This window comes from Prionailurus viverrinus, chromosome C1 (genome assembly GCF_022837055.1).
Source record: "Prionailurus viverrinus isolate Anna chromosome C1, UM_Priviv_1.0, whole genome shotgun sequence".
NCBI classification, from domain to species: Eukaryota; Metazoa; Chordata; class Mammalia; order Carnivora; family Felidae; genus Prionailurus; species Prionailurus viverrinus.
Window position 1 is genome coordinate 174,110,889 of NC_062568.1, and position 18,216 is coordinate 174,129,104.

The following is an 18,216-nucleotide window of genomic DNA, read 5'->3' on the forward strand; positions in this document are numbered from 1 at the left end:
ATCACTTGTGAGGCTAGTGCTATGATGGGCATCTACTGTGATATCCACTTAATCCATTGGTGTGAAAGCAACAAGGACTTATTTTCTCTCTTTTGTAGGGAATGACATTCCAGATGTTTTTTGACATTTTTAAATTCAGAGGTTGCCAATGATCAAATCAGGGTCAAGATTGACCTCAAATATTTTAGTAACAGCAGAAAGAAAAATGACATCCTAACGTTCTAGTGTCTTGATCTACACATCTCCATTGATGAATTAAAACTATATGAGTGTGAAATTTTGTACTGGAGGCTTAGGCTGCTTGAGCACCTTTTATTGTATAATAGTTCTGGAATGTGAAGATCTGAATTTTCATGGGAGCACTGATATTTCATTGCCAACAATTGATTTCTTAGGGCCTTGTCATTTCAAATTGCCATGAGATCTGGTTATTGCTGTTCTAAATATATATATGAAACTGCCTCCCAGTGAACTTATTGCTGTGGTGCTAACTTGCCTTGACACTCTTGCTGACAGCTCTCGTGGCCCTTAACATGGTCTACTTCCTGTAGTCACAGCACAGGTTTTGTGGAGGATTCAGCCTAAATTTCTGGAATGAATTTCTATAGACAAGAGATATATGGGTTTTAAAAATTAAGAGGTTTGATTCTGTTTTGAATTTGGATATCAAATGAATCTGAGCACATGACATTTTAATGCCGTTTGTCTTTTCAAATAGATTTACCTTCTAATGCATGTGACAACAGGATTTTGCTCATCAGCTAGAACATACATTTCAGAGGAGTTGTTACCTAAAATATTATCATAAGGCATAAGAAAACACACGATTTAAGTTGCCTTTCATGAACATAATTAAGAATTAATAAGCCAGTACCAGTGGCTAGTCCCCAGAATTTCCACTGTTTTGCCTTTTGTGACCTGTGTTATTAAAAGTCCATTATTTTTACAGACTTTATTAAATTGGATCTTATTAAAGCATTCTATATTTGCATTTGGTCTTTCATAATTCATTATTATTATGACATTTACTTTTTACCATCAGATCTGAAAACATATCATAAGCTACCCTTTTCTCTTGAAAGAAATGCTAATTTCAAACAGTCCTCTAATAGAAGAGAAAAGCTTTATCAGTTTTTTCATTTATTCCAGATCGTGTTAAGAATACTAATGCTAGACTTCAGTATGCTAATATCTCTGAGCTTTTTTGGTCAAAAGCTTAGAATTATTATTTTTATCTCATGGTAAGTATGAAACTAGAAGGCCCACTACTACTGGAAAAAACACAATTCTAAAGTACAATTCTTGATTCTAAAGACTTGTGAAAATGTTGCTAAATCCTGTTTAGTCTAGGATGCTGCCAGTCAATTTAACTTTGTACCACACGGTATTTGTCCTATTTAAGAAATTCTTTCCTCTTAAAATTCATTTTGTTTGTTTTTCTCATTGTTTAGGGCAGTATAGCTTGCAATGTTTAAGACTAAGAATCCTATTCTCTCAGCCTCCAGCCAGCATTTAGGGCTTGCTGCCTGCTTTCCTGTATGATAATTATTTCTGTATCATTTAAGATATTGTTGAAAACTCAGTATAGCAGGACTGTATGTAGTGATAACAGACAGGCTATTTGTAACATAATTAGTAAAACAGTGAGTTTTTTGTTGGGGAACTAGTAAGTTTATTAAACTCCGAAATGAAATTGACTTTGACTTTTGTCTCATTTTAGATTTCTGACAATGTGCAATAGACATTTTGGCAGTGTTGTGGCACAAACCATTCGGACTCAAAAAACAGATCAGTTTCCACTTTTTCTGATTATTATGGGAAAACGTTCATCTAATGAAGTGTTAAATGTGATACAAGGTAAAGTACCTGTCACAAAGGGAGTAGAGTGTCTTCTTGTGTATGAGATAACCTTATAATATTTACCATCAAAGTTGAAAGTAATTCTCTATATTGGTGAACATCTTTGTATTTTAAAACATAGAATATCCTAAAAAAGAACATCTTCAAAAAGTACAGGTTCTATGAAGAATGAAATACGCTGCATTAAATTCCAACAGAAATTTCTTTTTTTTTTTTATTTAAAAACATTTTTTTAATGTTTATTTATTTTTGAGAGAGACAGAGTGCAAGCAGGGGAGGGGGAGAGAGAGAGGGAGACACAGAATCTGAAGCAGGCTCCACGCTCCGAGCTGTCAGCACAGAGCCCGACGTGGGGCTCAAACTCATGAACTGTGAGATCGTGACCTGAGCTGAAGTCAGACACTGAACCAACTGAGCCACCCAGGCGCCCCACCAACAGAAATTTCTTAATAAAATTGCACAACCCTTGGGACATAGCATAATCATGTTAATTGTTCAGAACTGCTAAATTCTCCAACAATTAAGTCATAATCACTTGTCAAACATGACATTTTTTATACATATATTGATTTCTTGCTGTAATGTTGATTAATTGAAAGAAATGCTGATCCTTAGTTATCTAGAAAAGCCAGTGACTGGGTATTATAAATCAATTGTTCACACAGTGGTTGCTGGTACCCCTTATTTGTGTGAATCCGTGTTAGGATACAGTGCTAAGGTATGAAGCTATAGGATGCCTATAAGTTTAATCACATAGCTTACTCTTTACAAACAAAAACAGTGACTGATTTTTTATAAAACTGTTACTGATATACCCCAAGGATTATTATAAAATTATTATTTAGAACATAGCTTAAATTGAAAACAGTATATCTTTCCTATGCCATAGTGAAAAGATATTTCTCATGCCCCAAGCTAAAGCTTGTGTCTGAGATACTTTCTTTCTTTTTTTTTTAAGTTTATTTTGAGAGGGAGAGAGCACTAGTGGAGGAGAGACAGAGAGAGTGGGAGAGAGAGAATCTCAGGCAGGCTCTGGGCTGTCAGTGCAGAGTCCAATGTAGGGCTCAAACTCACTAACCATGAGGTTATGACCTGAGCTGAAACCAAGAGTCGGTCACTTAACTGACAGAGCCACCCAGGTGGCCCTGAGATACTTTATTTCTACCTGTATTTCAGTTAAAAGTTCTATAGTGGATAATATGATGTCGGGGCATGGTGTAAATTCTAGTGCCTTTAAAACTCAAAATAAAACCTCTGGTATTTTATGTTTGCTCTGTAACTAAAGCATTGAGTTTCATAAACAATGCTAAAGAAGATCTTCTAGGGGAATGAATTACATAGGGTAAATGGATAATGAAGATAATATTTCATTCCTGTTTTCCCTGTCAAAGGCAGTATTATAATAGTCAGTGGTTCTTAAAATGTATTCCATGGATCCGGGAGGTCCTCTGGACCCTTTCACTGGATCCGTGACATCAAATTGTTTTCATGATAGTGATAAGACTTTTCTTTTTTGCCTCTTTTTTTTTTTATTACTGTGCTAACATTTGCATTGGTGGCACAAAATCAAATTTGTGTAAAACTACTGGCACCTTCACACAAATCAAGGTCATGACCAAAACTATACCAGTAGCATATTCTTTACCTCTATTATGTGCAATTTTAAAATTATTTTATTAAATTCCACCCTTTTTATAGTTTGTGTGACACACGAGAGGTATGGATAACACATTTCTGCTGCATTTCAGAGTACAAAGGTAGTCTCAAAGAAAAGCACTTGTATGGTTGCTTGAGCTGAACGAGTCATTTTTTTCTTACAGAACATCATTTTTACTTGAAAATACTGAGAGACAAACTATACTTAAATAGCCTAGGTATTACTGATAGTACTTGTTGCCACTGATAAAACTTGAGCTTTTAAGCAAAACATTGTCATCCACCATAAAATTGACAGCTTAAATAATTTTCTGATGACATCAGTTGTAAGATTAACAAATGTGATTTTTTGATATCATATAATTAGGTATGTCAATATTGAGGAGAAATGCATAAGTCAGTGAGCCAATATTTTCAACATGACCAATGCATGATATTATAAAATCATGCATAGGTAAAAGATCCATTCAAAGAGCAAGATAGGTCAGTGGATCTTAATATTACAAAATACAAACAGTTCATCAATGGTTTCAAGTTCTTCACATACTTGGAGAAACTTCTACTTGTCAGTTTAGGTGTATCAAAGAATATTTACAATTATCTATTAAAATACTCCTCTCTTTTTCACCTACATATCTATGTGAGACCAGATTTGCTTCATAAATTTTAACTAAGACATAAAACAACATATTGTAACTGGTTTAATATACAAGTAAATATGAGAATCCAGTTATGGTCTATTAAGCCGGACATTAACGACATTTGCAAAATGTTAAAACAATACCATTCTTCTTGCTAAACTTTTTCATTTGGAACATAGAGCCATTTTTCATAAAAATGTAATATTTATATTAACATGTAATGGGTTTATTATTGTTACTTTTAAACGAATTGATAAATATGCTTTAAGTATTTCAACTTTAATTTCTAACACAATAAATGTTGATAACAATAACCCACATAAAAATTATTTGGGGATCTCAAAAGTTGTTAAGGGTGTAAATGAGTTCTGAAAACAAAAGGTTTTTGTTTTTTTTTTTAATTTTTTTTCAACGTTTTTTATTTATTTTGGGGACAGAGAGAGAAAACGGGGGAGGGGCAGAGAGAGAGAGGGAGACACAGAATCGGAAACAGGCTCCAGGCTCCGAGCCATCAGCCCAGAGCCTGACGCGGGGCTGGAACTCACGGACCGCGAGATCACGACCTGGCTGAAGTCGGACGCTTAACCGACTGTGCCACCCAGGCGCCCCTGAAAACAAAAGTTTTAAAACTACCGCAATAGGCTATAAAGAAAAAACTTGTCAGAACTGCATTAATTGGTCCCTTTTCTCTGTCTTGTCCAGTTTGGCAGTGAATCCTTACAGTTAGGTTTGAAGCATAGTTGATAAGCAGGCTTAAGCCTGAAAATGAATGGCCAGTACCCTCCAAAAAGAAGTCCTGTTCCTAGGCACCTGGGTGGCTTAGTCAGTTAAGCGTCTGATTCTTGATTTCAACTCAGGTCACACACAGTTTGTGGGACTGAGCCTGCATCACGCTTTGCACTGACATCACGGAACCTGCTTGGGGTATTCTCTCTCCCTCTCTCATTCAAAATAAATAAACAAACAACATAAGAATTCATATCCCATGCATTGAGTCTTAGTCGCTACAGTTTGCAAATAAGAAAGGGAAACTCAAAGATTTGCCCAGTATCAAAATTGAAGTTTCTCCAAAACTCTTTCCATTTGTCATACCAATTAATAACTATCAGTGATTGTGTATTCTGTGATAAGGAAATTGATCCTTAGAGAGCTATAGTCAGTCACTGATTCACTTAGTTATTCGCTTACTAAGTGAATAGTTAATTAAGCTCTTGTCATGTGCTAGGCAGTTTCTAGGCACTAGAACATATAGTTTTTAAGTTGTGGAGTTAGGTTAGAACTGTGGCTATAAAACCAACTCTGCTTTCTCACTACCATGGTATCACACCAAGATAATATTTGTTCTCTAGCTCATTTGTTCAGAGACTAGTGCTGATGTGACTGATTTATTTAGATTGTTTCTTTTACTAAGGACCACAGATGCTCCCTAACCTGCTGCCAGTGGTCATAAGGAAAATAGAGAAAAGGACCATTGAAAGGTCATGTTAGTCCAGCCCTACTCTAGAATAACACCAGCAAGGATGCTTGCTATTTGTTGTCCCGTTTCATCAATGGGACAAGAAGACCTCCTCTCAGGCCCCGGAGAAAGATGGGCACTTTTGCATGTAGTTTTGAAAGAAAAGAAGAATTGCCAAATCTTTATGTATCCTTATGGATTTCTCTCTTGTAGATGTATCCAAAGCAAGTAACAGGACAATGCATTCAAGAAATGGTGTATATGTGCTTTATGTGCTATACTTTTGTCATGGCATTGGGCAGAGAATAAAATAGCATTAAGGAAAATCAAGCATTTATTTGTTTTGTTTTTTTATTTTTTTACTATTTATTTTTGAGAGAGAGAGTACGGAAGCAGAGTTGGGGCAGAGAGGGAGACAGAGAATCTGAAGCAGGCTGTGTGCTATCAGCAGAAAGCCTGACATGGGGCTCAAACCCATGAACCGTGAGATCCTGACCTGAGCCAAAGTCTGACACTCAACTGACTGAGCAACCCAAGCACCCCAAAAGGAAATCAAATATTTAAATACTCTCTTATAAAACTAATATAACACTGTATATTAACTAACTGGAATTAAAATTAAAACTTTAAAAGATTAAAATAAAATAAAATAAATAAGTACTCTCATAAAGTTTATAGTATAGTCATTTAAAAGCAGCTGAAAGGGAAAAATATCAGTTGGGCAAAAAAAGAACTCTTCTTTTTTTTTTTTTTCCAGAAAATGAATTGCTGTTTGCATCACCAGAGTTTTTAGTGATAAGAGATAATTCTAAATAAATAGTGTACTGAGATGGCAAAGAGAACAGGCTTTTTGAGTCAGACTCATTTGATTTCAAACCCTGGCCCCACCACTTAATCAGCTTGATCTTGATTGCACAGGTTACTTGAGCTCTCAAAGTCAAAATCATAATGATACTTTCAAAGCATTGTTGTACAGGTTAAATGAGATTATGTATATAATCTAAATCCAAATTCTATAGCTATAAATAAATATATACTATATACTATACTATATAATGTATATAAATAATATATCTATAATATATTTGTATATAATAATAAATATATAATATGTACTATACTATATATAATATATAAATACATATTGTAATAATATATAAAATATAAATATATTATTTAGATATAAATATATAATATAAAATATATTATAATAATAAATATATAACATATACTCTACTGTAAATAAATATATAATCTAAATACTATATATATATTTATATTTTTGCCCAACTGATATATATATATATATATATATATATATATATATATATATAGTATTTACCCTAATTATTGGCATATAAACAATTGGTAGTTGTTGCTAGTATCTTTAAGTACCTGCATTTTTCTAACTTGAAAGAACTTCTGATCCTCATAACTTAACCATTCTTCTTCATAGTGCTGAAAAATCTTTCTCATTGAGAGATAGTTCCCTCAAATCTACTGTATTTGAAATTTCAACTGCCTGTATACTGCTTTACTCTTTCACATTGAACATATGAAACTTTTCAATGAAAATGTGAAAGTGTTTTAACTAGATATTAGCATAGTAGTCTGCAGTTTTTATTAGACTTCAGTTACTCCTTACTGATTAATTCTAGAATGGCTTTCCATTTTATTATAACTTTAATAATGTGAAATTTGGCAATCTCCGTGTGTTGCTAGGTAACACAACAGTGGATGAGCTAATGATGAGACTCATGGCTGCAATGGAGATCTTCACAGCCCAACAACAGGAAGATATAAAGGATGAGGTAAGATGAAAGGTTAAGTAGACTTTTAATAGGATTTTGATGGGATAATTTGTCAAATGGAGATGCTTGCCTATGTCATGATTGATAAATAAGGATAATGAAGATGCATTTCCAGATGAACCAAGGACTTTTATGCCATTGAGTTTACCTTTCAGTCCTTTCTTTTCATGACCCTAAGACCCAACAATTTGTTTAACTTTATGGACATTTATACTTTGCTAGATTTGGAGTGGTGACAGGAGGTCAATTTGCAAGAAATGAATTCCGAAGCATATTTACAAAAGAAACGAGAGTCCAGGAAATCCTGTGTACTATGTGGTTTTTTCACTCACTTTCAAGATCCTCCTACTCTTTTTAAATATTGAGATTGATTAGGAGTGAACAGATTTTACATTTGAACATATTTTTGAAACACTGGGAGGCTTAGTAAAAGATCTCCAGAATTCTGAATTTCTCAGTCTCTTTAGTATATTCAGTTGGTATAGATGGCATGAGCATGGAACCTCAAATAAAATAATAATAACAGCAATATTGATAATGACAGTAGTAGTCAACATTTACTGAATATTTATAATGTGCTAAGCACTGAGCTAAGAAGTGATCTCAAAACAACCCCATGAGGTTGTATATGAGTCACAGAAACTCTGCCACAGAGTTCTGGCAGAAAACACATGGCACTTTCAAACTTGGTTATTTGAGAACAGTTTAATAAAAGAACTGTTTATAAAGGTAAGGTCAGGGTTTATGGAAATCAGCAATAGTTAGTACAAACTCTAGGGCAAAGAGGAGCCTTTAACCACCCCTAGGCCTAAATGCGTTGGAGAAGGTGGTGTATCGAGAGGACTGTATCTAGTAGAGGGATATAGCCATTGGTGTCCTGGTAGAGAGGAAACCCGGAAATAGCTTTACTTTCCTTCCAAGCTCTGATCTCCTACTAGTACCTCCTACTGACCTAACCCAACCAGAAGCTGAAAATCAAGAGAACCACCCTGGGCAAAAAGCTAGGTGAAGTGTGGATACTGAGGACCAAATGAGAGATAATCTAATACAGATTGGTACTATTATCTTCACTTCTCAGATGAGAATGCTGAAGATCGAAAGGGTTAAGTTCATTTGCCCAAGGTCACATGGCTAGTAGGACCTATAATAATCTCAAGTAATCATTATTGCTATATCAGTCAAAAAATTTCTGGGTTTGGAAAACAGCCTAAAAATTATGAAACACATGCTAGCATTTGTTCGTTTGAGATGCTTATTTCACAGGTACTTATTAAATTATCCCTCCTAATATTTTTAATTGAAAAAATTTTTTTCATAGACAAATAGAGAAAGTTTGATTTCTGAGTAATGATGAAAAGTTTCCAGCTATAGGGAGTACTTTCAATACAATACCCATTAGCTATTACAAATGGAAAACATGTAGACATATTTTTTACTTTATTTGCTTGTCTCTTTTTCTATTAGACTGAGTTTAAGAACAAGAGTTGGGTCATATTCACATTTATAACTGTATCCCCTAACGGTATACCTAGGATGAAGTAAGCACTCAACAAATGTTTGCTAAATGATTGACTAAATGAATACTTGGCAGAATTCACATGAAATAATGTTAGTTGATGGGGCACCTGGGTGGCTCAGTTGATTAAGTATTCAACTTCAGCTCAGGTCATGATCTCACAGTTCATGAGTTCAAGCCCCACATCGGGCTCTGTGCTGACAACTTGGAGCCTGGAGCCTGCTTCTGACTCTCTCTCCCTCCCTTTGTGTCCCTCCCCTGCTTGCTCGCGCGTGCGCTCTCTCTCTCTCTCTCTCTCTCAAAACTAAACATTAAAAATAAAAGAAAGAATGTTAGTTGAAAAAAAGAATTCTTGATTATAGTGGTATAAAATCTGATTAACAAGTTAGCACTAATTAACAAATACAAAAATTTGGAGTGCTGTAACTAGTTTAGAGTTTTAATACACATTAGGTTTCTTTCATTGCTGAGAAAATGATGTTTGTAATTTTCCTTAATAGCCAATGTTTCATTTACTCTAAAGAAAAGGTAATCAAGTATATGGTGGAAAGATGTTTATCTGTTACTCTATAAATTGACAATGACATTTTGAAATAATGAAGTACTGTACTTACTTAGGAATTTGTAATAATAGGTGTGTTGCTGTTCATGATTACATTTATCCTGGAATAGAGGCATTGATTGACAATAATTCACTAAACACATTCTTCAGCCATTTAAATCTTGAGTCTCATTAGTACTAGATTTACAGATTATGCTGTGTAATAATATGAATGCACTATATTTGCATGCATATTCCCAGTTCATTCTTTCGTCTTAATTTGTGTTCCTCATAATTCATTGGTAAAGAAATTGACTTTAATTCCTTTAATACTGAGCACAAATTTTAATATCAGGGTTACAGGAAAAATCCAAGGCTCCATATAATTGAAATTTTTATTGAAATTTAACTGTAAGAGGTAAGGATTTCTCTTTGTTTTTAGTGTCTTCATGGAAGTTATTATTCAGTTCATAAGTAGAGTTCCTAAGACAAGCTTTTCTAGGTTCAACGACTTGTTTTGGACTATGCATAGATCATAAATGATTTGGTATCTGCTGTGTATGTAACAAGAAACACTGTCCCTTATAATGGCGAATTTGCTTTTACTCTTCTAAAAATTTCAAGTAAGGCTTTATCTTAAGCTTGCAATTATAATCAAATTCATAGACAGGGTTGGGGCACAGCTTCCTAGGCCTGAATTTATGTAAACTTAACTTTGGTTCAGTTGTATCCATTACTTCCCTGATTCCATTGTATTCGTGCAACCAGAGATGCCTATACTATACAAAGCTTTTATTAAATAAAACCAAGCCCAAACATATTCATTCTCTGAATTATTCTTTAATGGCCCAGAATGCACTAACCTTTGTATCACTAATTGTTCTATTTTCTTTTCTTTTTCTTCCAAGATTTTATTTAAATTTAAGTTAGTTATTAATGTATAGTGTAGTATTGGTTTCAAGAGTAGAATTTAGTGATTCATCACTTACATACAACACCCAGTACTCACCACAACAAGTGACCTCCTAATGCCCATTACCCATTTAGCCCATCCTCCCCACTGACCTCCCTTCCAGCAACCTTCAGTCTGTTCTCTATATTTAAGAGTCTTTTATGGTTTGCCTCCCTCTCTGTTTATATTTTATTTTTTCTTCCCTTCTCCTATATTCATCTGTTTTCTTTCTTAAATTCCATATATGAGTGAAATCATATGATATTGTCTTTCTCTGACTGACTTATTTTGCTTAGATACCAGAAGATACTCTAGCTCCACCCACATTGTCACAAATGGCAAGATTTTGTTCTTTTTGATGGCTGAGGAATATTCCATTGCATATAATCAAGAAGCATACATTATATAAGCCTCTTGTTTTGGTAGAACGGCCTATAGTTTTATTCACAGACACTTTCAGTAATGATTTAGTTTGGTTTTTTAAGTGTTTACTGAACATCTATCAAGTATATAGCTCCAGGCTCAGTCCTGGGGACAGAGAGGTACTTTGCTGCAATGTAGGCTTATTGACAATGAAGGGATGAGGAGGAGAGTAAATATCACTACATGATAGTAGCCACATCTAAAATCTGTTTTTACTTACAGCCTGGTTCCAAACAATAGATACTTTCTAACATGTAAATAGATTCAATTATTTTCATATGCCCTATTTTCTTTAGCCAGTAGTAATCCAGAAAACTCTGATTGTAAAGAGTTTATGATACTTAGTTCCTGGTCTGTTTATTATTTCATTCGTTTCTTTGTTCATCCATTCAACAATGTATTTAGAATCCTCAGTGTCATAGGTGCAGGGATTACTTCTTTCCAGATTTTTCTATTTCTTCCTGATTCAGTGTTGGTAGGTTGTATGTTGAAAGGAATATTTTTTTTAGTTTATTTATTTTGAGAGAGAGAGAGAGAGAAAGAGAGGAGGGGGAGGGACAGAAAGAAAGGGAGAGAGAATCCCAAGCAGGCTCTGTGCTATCAGCACAGAGCCCAGTGCAGGGCTCAATCCTGCAAACTGTGAGATCATGACCTGAGCTGAAACCAAGAGTTGGACGACACTTACCTGATGGAACCACCCAGGCACCCTGCAAGGAATTTATCCATTCCTTCTAAATGATCTAATTTATTTGTATACTGGAATATAATTGTTCGTAGTAGTGTCTTATGATCCTTTTTGTAATATTGTGCTATCAATTGTAACATCTCCTCTTTCATTTCTGATCTTATTTATTTGAGCCCTCTGTTTTTCTTGGTGAGTCTGTCTAAAGGCTTGTCAATTTTGTTTATCTTTTCAAAAACTCAGCTCTTAGTTTCACTGCACTCTTATTTATTATTGAAATTTAATTGACATAAAATGGTATATTTTATTTATTATTGAAATTTAATTGATATAAAATGGTTTCAGGTATACAACATACTAATTCAATAATTCTATACATTATTCAGTGCTCACAATGATAAATATAGTTACACTGATCTTTTCTATTGTCTTTTAGTCTCCATTTCTTTCTCCTCTGATCCTTACCATGTTTTCCCCTCTGCTAACTTTGGACTTTGTCCTTCTTTTTCTAGTTCCTTGAGAGTAAAGTTAGATTGTTTATTTGAGATTTTTCTTGTTTCTTGATATAGGCATTTATCACCATGAGCTTATCTCTTATAATTGCATTTGCAGTGTCCCATAAGTTTTGATAGGTTATATTTCCATCTACATTTGTCTCAAGGTATTTTTTTTTTCTTTGATTTCTTCATTGACCCACTGGTTGTTCAGCATGTTGTTTAAGCTCCACATATTTGTGAATATTCCAGTTTTCTTCTTGTAATTGATTTCTAGTTTCATACCATTTCAGTTGGAAAACATGCTTGATATGATTTCAGTTTTTATTAAGATTTTTTGTGTGCCCTAACATATGATTTATCCTGGACAGTATTCCATGTGTGCTTGAGACGAATGTGTATTCTGGTCCGTTTGGGATAAAATGTTCTGTATATGTTTCTTAAGTCCATCTTATCTAACCTGTCATTTTATTCTAGTATTTCCTTATTGACTTTCTGTCTGGATGATATATCCATTGATGAAATTGGGGTATTAAAGTCCCCTACTATTATTGTATTGCTGCCTCTTTCTCCCTTTTAGGTCTGTTAATATTTGTTTTCTATATTTAGGTACTTCTATGTTGGGTGCATAAATATTTTAAAAAGGATTCTTTATCCAATGTTTTTTCTCCATAGTTAATCCCAGATCACAGAAGATAATAATTTCTTTCATCTTGATTTGTATATTCATTTCATAAATATTTATTGATCTTTTCCTATGTACTAGACACTATGTAAAGCACCAGTACCACATCTGTGAGCAAGATAGGGCCACTGGGCTTACAACTCAGGAAGTAATCAGGAAGATAGAGCCCTGGGAGCACCTAGCCAGAGTGAGCTAGACATGCTGTGTAGGCAACTTGACATGGAGGACAGAGAAGGGCTCTTGCATTCTCCATGTAAGCTATGAGGCAGGTATAACAGGTGAGAATGAAGATAATAATAATAGCTACTCTTCAGGTTCCTGCTACATGCCAGCCATAGGTATTTCTCAGTATAATTCCTAGACTACCAGAATACTTAGCTATCCACCAAGGATTCCAGGCAGTTTGGTATGAATAAGCAATGTAATCAATTTTGTTAACATGTATTTCACATTTTGAAATGTAAAATAAATCGCATTTCATTCATCATATCTGTTTTATAGGCTGCTCATATACAACAGGATTGCATTGGTTGTTTTACTGAGACAAATTCATTTAACTGGGGCAGTTTACTTTGGCTTCTGAACTATTATGTCATTCACATGTTATTGTTAAACTTATATTCATTTTTCCTTGCTTAAATCAGTTATATTACCTTCTTAATTCCCCAAAATTGACCGTGGCTGAACTACCCTACAATGCAGTAATTGTACTATGAGATATTTACCCAAAGGATACAAAAATTCAAAAGGATAGGTGCCCCCTGATGTTTATAACAGCAGTACCTACAACCGCCAAACTATGGAAACAGCCCACATGTCCATCGATTGATGAATGGGTAAAGAAGATGTGATGTGTATATACGCGCACACACACACACACACACACACACATACAATAAAATATTCCTCAGCCATCAAAAAAAATGAAATCTTGTCATTTGCAAAATGTGGATGGAGCTAGAGAGTATTATGCTAAGGAAAATAACTCAGAGAAAAACAAATACCATAGGATTTCACTCATGCGGAATTTAAGAAATGAAACAAAGGAGCAAAGGGGTAAAAAGAGAGGCAGACCAAGAAACAGACTCTAAACTATAGAGAACAAACTGATGGTTACCCGAGGGGAAATGGGCAGGGATATGGGTTAAATAGGTGATGGGTGATGGATATTAAGGAGTACATGTGTTGTGATGAGCACCAGGTATTATATGAAAGTGTTGCATCACCATATTGTACACCTGAAACTAACATTACACTATAAGTTAACTAAGTGGAATTTAAATGAAAACTTTTTTTAAAAATCTGTGCATGGTTAAGAGCAACATTATTCGTAATAGCCAAGAGGTAGAAACAACACGAGTGTCCATAAAGGGACAAGGGTAAAAAATAACAACAACAAAAAAGTGGCATATGCATACAATGGAATACTATTCAGCCTTAAAAATGAATTCTGGTAGAGGCTACAATATCAGATAAATCTTGAAAACATTATGCCAATTCTCAAAAAGAAAAGGGAGGTGACCCAAATAGATAAAATCATTAATGAAAATGGAATTATTACAATCAATCCCTCAGAAATACAAGCAGTTATCAGGGAATACTATAAAAAATTATATGCCACCAAACTGGACAACCTGGAAGAAATGGACAAATTCCTAAGCACCCACACACTTCCAAACTCAAACAGGAAGAAATAGAAAACTTAAACAGACCCATAACCAGCAAAGAAATTGAATCAGTTATCAAAAATCTCCCAAAAAATAAGAGTCCAGGACCAGATGGCCTCCCTGGGGAATTCTGCCAGACATTTAGAGCAGAGATAATACCTATCCTTCTCAAGCTTTTCCAAAAAATTGAAAGGAAAGGAAAACTTTCAAAGTAATGAAGCCAGCATTACTTTGATTCCTAAACCAGACAGAGACCCAGCAAAAAAGAACTACAGGCCAATTTCCCTGAGAAATATGGATGCAAAAATTCTCAATAAGATACTAGCCAATCGAATTCAACAGCATATAAAAAGAAGTATTCACCATGATCAAGTGAGATTCATTCTGGGCTGCAGGGCTGGTTCAACATTCACAAATCAATCAATGTGATACATCACATTAATAAAAGAAAAGAAAAGAACCATATGATCCTGTCAATCGATGCAGAAAAAGCATTTGACAAAATTCAGCATCCTTTCTTAATAAAAACCCTCGAGAAAGTCAGGATAGAAGGAACATACTTAAACATCATAAAAGCCATTTATGAAAAGCCCACAGCTAACATCATCCTCAGTGGGGAAAAACTGAGAGCTTTCACCCTGGGACCGGGAACACGACAGGGATGTCCACTTTCACGGCTGTTGTTTAACATAGTGTTGGAGGCTCTAGCATCAGCAATCAGATAACCAAAGGAAATCAGAGGCATCAAAATTGGCAAAGATGAAGTCAAGCTTTCACTTTTTGCAGATGACATATTATACATGGAAAACCCGACAGACTCCAACAAAAGTCTGCTAGAACTGATACATGAATTCAGCAAAGTCGCAGGATACAAAATCAATGTACAGAAATTGGTTGCATTCTTATACACTAATAATGAAGCAACAGAAAGACAAATAAAGAAACTGATCCCATTCACAATTGCACCAAGAATTATAAAATACCTAGGAATAAACCTAACCAAATATGTAAAAGATCTGTATGCTGAAAACTATAGAAAGCTTATGAAGGAAATTGAAGAAGGTATAAAGAAATGGAAAAACATTCTGTATTCATGGATTGGAAGAATAAATATTGTTGAAATGTCAATACTGCCCAAAGCTATCTACACATTCAATGCAATCCCAATCAAAATTGCACCAGCATTCTTCTCAAAGCTAGAACAAGCAATCCTAAAACTTGTACGGAACCACAAAAGACTCCAAATAGCCAAAGTAATTTTGAAGAAGAATACCAAAGCGGGAGGCATCACAATCCCAGACTTTAGCCTCTACTACAAAGCTGTCATCATCAAGACAGCATGGTATTGGCACAAGAACAGACACATAGACCAATGGAATAGAATAGAGACTCCAGAATTAGACCCACAAAAGGATGGCCAACTCATCTTTGACAAAGCAGGAAAGAACATCCAATGGAAAAAAGACAGTCTCTTTAACAAATGGTGCTGGGAGAACTGGACAGCAACATGCAGAAGGTTGAAACTAGACCACTTTCTTACACCATTCAAAAAAAAAACCCACCTCAAAATGGATAAAGGACCTGAATGTTTGACAGGATACCATCAAAACTCTAGAGGAGAAAGGAAAAAACCTCTCTGGCCTCAGCCACAGCAATTTCTTACTTGACACATCCCCAAAAGCAAGGGAATTAAAAACAAAAATGAACTATTGGGACTGAGTGAAGATAAAAAGTTTCTGCACTGCAAAGGAAACAATCAACAAAACTAAAAGGCAACCAACGGAATGGGAAAAGATATTTGCAAATGACATATCGGACAAAGGGCTAGTATTCAAAACCTATAAAGAACTCACCAAACTCCACACCCGAAAAACAAATAACCCAGTGAAGAAATGGGCAGAAAACATGAATAGACACTTCTCTAAAGAAGACATCCAGATGGCCAACAGGCACATGAAAAGATGCCCACATCACTCCTCATCAGGGAAATACAGATCAAAACCACGCTCAGATACCACCTCACACCAGTCAGAGTGGCTAAAATGAACAAATCAGGAGACTATAGATGCTGGTGAGGATGTGGAGAAACAGGAACCCTCTTGCACTGTTGGTGGAATGCAAACTGGTGCAGCCGCTCTGGAAAACAGTGTGGAGGTTCCTCAAAAAATTAAAAATAGGGGCGCCTGGGTGGCGCAGTCGGTTGGGCGTCCGACTTCAGCCAGGTCACGATCTCGCGGTCTGTGAGTTCGAGCCCTGCGTCGGGCTCTGGGCTGATGGCTCAGAGCCTGGAGCCTGTTTCCGATTCTGTGTCTCCCTCTCTCTCTGCCCCTCCCCCGTTCATGCTCTGTCTCTCTCTGTCTCAAAAATAAATAAACGTTGAAAAAAAAAATTAAAAATAGATCTACCCCATGACCCAGCCAATAGCACTGCTAGGAATTTACCCAAGGGATACAGGAGTGCTGATGCATAGGGGCACTTGTACCCTAATGTTTATAGCAGCACTCTCAACAATAGCCAAATAATGGAAAGAGCCTAAATGTCCATCAACTGATGAATGGATAAAGAAATTGTGGTTTATATACACAATGTCATACTACGTGGCAATGAGAAAGAGTGAAATATGGCCTTTTGTAGCAACGTGGATGGAAGTGGAGAGTTGTTACGCTGAGTGAAATAAGTCTACAGAGAAAGACAGATACCATATGTTTTCACTCTTATGTGGATCTTGAGAAACTTAACAGCAGACCATGGGGGAGGGGAAGGAAAAAAAAAGAGGTTGGAGATGGAGGGAGCCAAACCATAAGAGACTCTTAAAAACTGAGAACAAACTGAGGGTTGATGGGGGGTGGGAGGGAGAGGTGGGTGGTGATGGGTATTGAGGAGGGCGCCTGTTGGGATGAGCACTGGGTATTGTATGGAAACCAATTTGATAATAAATTTCATATTAAAAAAAATAGAAAAGAAAACATTATGCCAAGTGAAATAAGTCACACAAAAAAAACACAATTGGGCAAGAAAAATAAAAGGCATCCACATTGGAAAGGAGGAAGTAAAATTATCTCTATTCAAAAATAATATGATCTTATATTTTGAAAACCCTAAAGATTCCACACAAATAGACTGTTAGAGCATATTTGGCAAAGTTACAGGATACCAAATTTAAAAATCAGTTGTATTTATATACACTAGCCATGAAAAATTTGGAAAGGAAATTTAGAAAACAAATTTCATTTACAACTGCATCAAGAATAATAAAATACTTAGAAATAAATTAACCAAGGAGACCCAAGCCTTGTATACTGAAAACTACAAAATACTGCTGAAAGAAATTAGGAAGACCCGAATAAATGGAAATACCTCCCCTGTTCACAGGATTGGAAGACTTAATAATGTTTAGATGACAACATTATCTAAAGCTATCCATAATGCAATGCAGTCTTAGTCAAAATCCCAGAGACATTTTTTTGCAGAAATAGAAAAACCCATCTTAAAATTCATGTGGAACCCTGAATAGCCAAAACAATCTTGAAAAAGAAGAACAAAGTTGGAGGAATCACATTTCACAATTCCAAACTTATCAAAAACCTACAGTTTCAAAACAGTGTGGTACTAGCATAAAAGATAGACATAAAGACCGATGGAATAGAAAAGAGAGCCCAGAAATGTACTCATAGGTATGGTCGGTTGGTTTTCAACAAAGGCCCCAAGACTATTCATGAGGAAGGAACAGTCTCTTCAATAAATGGTTTGGGAAAACTAGATACCCAGGTAGGAAAGAGTGAGGTTGAACCCATATCTAGCACCATATACAAACATTAACTCAAAATGGATC

General features: G+C 35.3%; 1 protein-coding gene across 3 annotated transcripts in view; it reads left to right on the top strand.

Moving 5' to 3' along the window:
- FAF1 (Fas associated factor 1) overlaps positions 1 to 18,216 on the top strand; it is a 535,448-nt gene that overhangs the window by 415,789 nt on the left and 101,443 nt on the right. For all 3 annotated transcript variants that reach the window (XM_047869343.1, XM_047869344.1, XM_047869345.1), the window contains 2 exons: positions 1,721 to 1,857; positions 7,336 to 7,424. In XM_047869343.1, coding sequence (XP_047725299.1) covers positions 1,721 to 1,857; positions 7,336 to 7,424 — 226 coding nt within the window. The remainder of the gene's footprint in view (positions 1 to 1,720; positions 1,858 to 7,335; positions 7,425 to 18,216) is intronic.